The sequence below is a fragment of the Glycine soja genome, chromosome 17 (genome assembly GCF_004193775.1).
Source record: "Glycine soja cultivar W05 chromosome 17, ASM419377v2, whole genome shotgun sequence".
Classification (NCBI taxonomy): Eukaryota; Viridiplantae; Streptophyta; class Magnoliopsida; order Fabales; family Fabaceae; genus Glycine; species Glycine soja.
In genome coordinates, this window is record NC_041018.1 from 11,229,701 (window position 1) to 11,235,442 (window position 5,742).

The window sequence follows — 5,742 nt, forward strand, 5'->3', positions numbered from 1 at the left end:
TCACAGTATAAGAAGTAGACAAATGCAATTGCAACAAAAGAAAGAAAAGAAAAAGAACAAAATGTGCATTTAGGAACCGCGTGCTAAATTGTTCAAGAATTCAAGGTTAAGAGGGAAAGAAAAACAATGGAATATTCCCTTCATCTGTTGTGTGTTATGTTTATTGATCCATCAGGCAAAAGACTCTCGTGCGACATAAAGAAGTCGAATCATACATTAGGTGGTGGCCAAATTTTCTCAAATAACTCTTCCACCCGCTTTGCTTGATCAGCATGGCCATCCAGTCCAGCAGCCAGAAGCTGCACAGCTGCAGGCCCCATGGCTTTTGTGAGGCTATCTTCGTCCCATTTAACAAGCTGAATACCATGAATGTAAGCTTATTAGTAGAGCAAATTTAGCAAATCTGACAAACTCAAGAACAAGAATGACATTTTATAACACTATCCCACTGATGACGGTGGTAGCAAAGAAAACTGAATAACATAAGTGTACCCTAACCAGTCATCATAAATCATAAATGGCAAGTAATGCCATATCATTTTCCATAGCATAGTCAATGGTATTGATAAAAATCTCAAATTAAGCAAACTTTCACACCAATAAGGCGAGGAAAGTTAGGGTTGGCTGATTTTGATTTTCTTGAGCTTATATTGATGGGAGATCTAATACCTTTTTGGAGTAACCGCATAACAGGCAACATGCAGTTTGAAGTTGCTCTTCATCTAATTGGGTTTTGATTTACCATTTATGAGACAGAAAGGACAAATAGGCATGCCATTATGTTTTGCGATTATGAGGTGGACATATTGATACCAACTCAATTTTGCTGTTGCAGTTTCAACTAAGAAATTTCTACTTAGTAAAGGGGAAAGGCAAATGACATCAGAGACTGAAACCATACCTCTTCATCACTAAATGTGTACTTGGCAGCAGACTGAGCAGATAACCTCCTAACAAAAGAGTACTTCTCATCAGGAGAAGCAATAGATTCTTTGAGAGACTGCAATACCTTTAAAGGAGCTATGATATAGTCAACCCTAGACAAGGAGAAAAAAGCAAATAAATTGATTGTATATTGTACAAATAAAACTAAAATCAGGTATTAAATTGGATATGACTGAAGGTAAGTCTTTGAATACCCCAGAAGACTAAATAGATCCTGTTTGTTGCGAACTGCTGCTGCCATCAACTTTGACTTATGTCCATATTTGTGAATATAATTGTAAGCTTTTGTCACCTGAAATAATAATAAAGATTTCAAGCATAGGCTTTGTTGGTGATCATCTTAACTATTTTTAGCAAAGATCTGATTCTTGTAAGAACCAAGCTGTTTTCCTCAAGTCATACCATTGTTGACTTAAACTGGGATCAGAGAAATGTATATCTCTATTTCTACATTTCCACCACAAGAGCTGTATAAGTTAATTTTCACAAAAATAAAAATAAAAAATTCTAATAATAGAGAAAAAGCATCAACAGTAGAGCAATATTCAAGAACGGACCAATGCCAGCCCTGGATCCTCTCCTCTTAGCTGGGCAGATTCTATCTCTGTGTCACCAGAATGATTACGTGCCCAATCCTGAAAAATTACAAAGTTTAAATAGGATACCCTAAAACTTGTTGTTCAACATTCTTATGACACAAATAAAGATAGAAATTACCCTTATGCGACCAACAAAAATTTGAATGACAGAAGCACCAGCTTGAGCTGCAGCAGCAGCTTGAGCAAAACTGAACAAATAGAACCAATCCATAGAAAGATTAAGAATAAATAAAACAAAATTGCTCAGATAAAATGGAATAACACAGCCACTAGATCCAAGGATACAAACTTACTTAGATGTTTGAATTTTGAAAAGGAAATGGAAAAAATTTAACATCAGCATTCAGTATCCAAAGTTACAAACATGTAATTTTCATCAAAGCATATAATTCCTTTTTCTTTTGTTGCAACAAAAAGCAGAACATTTCACAAAAACTTCTATTAAAAAGGCATGATGTCATGCTTCATAGCATGAGCCATCAGACATTCAAATTGGTGGTCCAAAGTCCAAAAAAAATTAAAGATTGTACTTCTATCAAACAATGACTTAAATGCAGCATTTTTTTTGGAACAGTTTTCCCCCACCCTAAGAAGATATTAAAAGATGAAGACAATGGTCATGATAAAATCATAACCAGACTTGCAATTCAAATTTAACAACAAAAAATTGTAGTAATGAAACTTTGGCATTTTTTTCCCAATACATAAAATTTCTGTCTTCAGAGAAAAGATGCCTTTTTATTTTTCCATTTATGGGAATATGATTAGAACTTTGTATTAATTATTTTTGTTGTAGAAGTTCTGTTATGGAGATTGCTTTTCATTTGTTGTTTGAAGATTAGGATTTACATATACTTCAAAGTCCAAGCTAATACGTAAAGCCTCAAACAATTGCAAACTAATTGAGAATTATCATTGCTATGGAATAAGATATCAGATAGAAGATTCTGCTGAACAAAAGAAACATCAGATCATTCAAGCTCAGATGACACCCTTTTGGGATTAATAAAAACAACAGTAAAACAGTCCTTGAGAATAGTGAACATATATGTCAGGTGAATAAAATTTGTTATGAACATAGCTACTAAAAAGTAATATCTGTGTGATTTTCTTTTTCTTATAATGGAACAATACAGAATATACCATCATATGATTCATGTGGTTTAGAGATAACATTTGCAATGTATTAAAAGCATTCAAGAATGAAAATTTTATGTACTACATATAATGAAATGACATCCTTCATGTATTAAGCTCAAGAGCTTGCTGCAAAATATTTTAAAAAAAAAACAACCTGTAGACAAAGGTCAAATGTGTCTGTATGCCTTCAGATTCCAGCAACCTTGCAGCCTCTATTCCCTAAATAAAATGCAAGCAACCCATAAGTACATAAAGTAAATCATCACTCATCAGTATTTCTGAATTCAGCTGGCACTACAATTCTATTTTTCAATATTACTCACTTGCCAAGTTGAAGGAATTTTAAACAACAGACGTTTCGGAGGTACATTGCTATCATTGTACAACTTCAACAGGTCATGTACCTATAAAATTTGATAACAATATTAGCATCAGATTTCAAAACGGCTAGGCACAATACATGTGTATTATGTAAGGGTAGGTGGATTTTATAACTGCACTGAGCACTAAGGATTCACAAAATTTGAAGCTTGTTTCTAAACAGATTAACAGCCATTCACAGTTTAGAATTTACAGAGAGAGGGGGAGAATGGGAAAGAGAAAGACAGACAGAAACACCTATCTCCTAAGTTTGGGCATTGCTCACTTGAGAATGATGTACAATCTGTTGTCAAAATCTTAACTGTTTCTTTAATAATAGGAGGTACTATGGCTTAGTCAAGACCAGAATAGACAACTTAATAAGAACTTTATAAATCTGAACAATTACATGGCTCAAGTTTTGGCATTCCCGAGAATAAAAGGCATTGAAACTACAAATGTATTCAACATCACAATCTCGCTTTCTAGATGCATAGCAATGAAATCTTAACATTATCAGTGGTCAATGAAGCATATAACCAAATACCTTCCTGATAATGGCAGGTGTGTCATAAGCAAACCGCGCATCCACTTCCGTCGAAACACGGCCAGGGACAAGCTTTGCCATGTCACTACCGACATTTGCAAAAGCCTACAAAATTCCAGGATCAAATCCACAAAACAACCACAGTTAGACTCAAATGAGCTTCATAAGTTATCATTAAATATTTAAATAAAAAATTAAACTTAAAAAGGAGCAAGATAGATAAATAAATAAATACCTTGTTGACAAAACAAGACAATCGCGCGTTAGGATTTTCAAGTCCATAACACTCAGAATCAGCTAAAGCCATTTCCACGGCATTCTACAGCAAAAATAAAAAATGTAACTCGGACTCAGACCAAAGTGCAGATGTTAGGTATATCAAAGACTGAAAATCTGACCCTAAAAATGGTGTCTGGAAGGCCACATATTCCCAAGAGGAGCGAGGAACTGACAGTAGCAGCAGTTGGAGGAAACCTGCAGCAGCGTAGGTGCGTTAAATCATTAACTAATCAATTAGATCAAAATTAATTCAAATTCCACAGTAGAACGAAGCAAAAACGACGTTACTTTTCGAAATCATCGAAAACGACGGTGTCGGGAACGATCTCGCTGAAGGAGGACACAGCGTCCAGCTCAGTGGTCGAAGCTGCAGGCGAATAACGGAAATTGGAAATTGCGAAATGAGAGGGGAAAAAAAGAAAGTAAAAGCGAGAAATGAAGGAATTAAGAGAGTAATAGAAATGGTTGATAATACAAATATTAATTACCGGTAGTGATAGAGGAAGCGGAAGCGCGAGTAAGAGAGAGGGAGCTGTGGGAATTGAAGCGAAGAGTTGGTGGGGAACAAAGCGAGAAGGAGAAGGTGGTGGATCTTGTTCTGTGAATGGAAGATGCAGCAGAAGAGAGAGTTGTAGAAGGCGGAGTTCGCAAGGTGATTGACATTTTTATAGAGAGATTAAGACGCCAAACTCAGTCACACTCTCTTATATTATAGTATCTTTTGAATTAAATAACAGTACTAGGCCACATCTAATCACCTTTCTAAATTTAGACACATAATTTTGTTTTCCATTTACAACACTGATTTCAAGAGAGAAAACAAATCCAATTACATTAATAATATGTGGATTTAATTTGTGCTTAATTTTATATTTTATTATTCAACTTTTATTATTTTTACAAATTTTAGCATTTAAATTTTTATTTCTTTTTGAAAGATTAATGATTTTAACTTTTGTAATTATAACCATATAAAAAGTGGTTTTTTAATTTGATTATAATCACAACTATTGTAAAAAGTGAATTTTTACACCATTATAACCACACAAAATTTTGGTAAAATTTGTGAAATTTTAAAAATTAAATGGTAAAATTTATGAAAAAAGAAAAAATTTAATAATAAAATTTGTAAAATTATGAAAATTAGGTGATAAAATTTGCAATTAAGTTTTTAATTTACTTAACTTATTTTAATACAATGATAACTTCATTTTATTGATTTTATGAGTGTGGGTTGAAATTCCTTTGATGCCACTTTTTTTGTTTGGTGGACAACCCTCCTTAAGAAAATTCCTGGACGTCCAGGGACTAATTGAGTAGCTGTAATTGAGTGGAAATATTTGTGTTCAGATTTGTACATTAGTCCTCTAGGTGAACCTATGTTGATAATCCTAACATGTCATTGACATTTTATTAGGTAGTATTGAGAGTGTCTTTTAAACTATTTTTATAAAAAATAAAATAAAATAACTCAGAGTTTTCAAAATAAATTATCATTATTTTTATATTAAAGTTAAGTTAAACATGTGGTTAATCTTATTTTTTTATTTATTTTCTGTTTTTATTGTTTCATTGTTAATTATAAAATTAAAATGAATCAAAGAATTGTACAATAATTTTTCTCACAATTTTTTTTCTGTTCTTCGAAAACTTAAATTATAACATGTATAAATGCGCAGAAATAATTTATTAAGATTTTTTTATATTTAATATATATATATATATATATATATATATATATATATATATATATATATTGCATCCATTACTAAAAATAGATTAAAAAAATGATGAATATGACAAATAAAAAAATATAAAAAAGATGTAAACGACTGAAAAAAATAATGAGAGAGAAAATTCTACTTAAATTAT

General features: G+C 32.3%; 1 protein-coding gene across 1 annotated transcript; it reads right to left on the reverse strand.

The window, feature by feature from the left end:
• On the reverse strand, positions 1-4,568 carry LOC114394267 (transaldolase-like). Its single transcript, XM_028355948.1, has 12 exons — positions 4,359-4,568; positions 4,159-4,237; positions 3,990-4,065; positions 3,827-3,910; positions 3,592-3,696; positions 3,008-3,088; positions 2,839-2,903; positions 1,663-1,732; positions 1,503-1,580; positions 1,140-1,237; positions 902-1,037; positions 1-356 (listed from the first exon to the last, which is right to left on the reverse strand). Exons 1-12 carry the CDS (start codon positions 4,531-4,533, stop codon positions 210-212), a joined length of 1,194 nt encoding a protein of 397 aa, XP_028211749.1. The 5' UTR covers positions 4,534-4,568; the 3' UTR covers positions 1-209.
• Between the last annotated feature and the right edge of the window lie 1,174 nt (positions 4,569-5,742).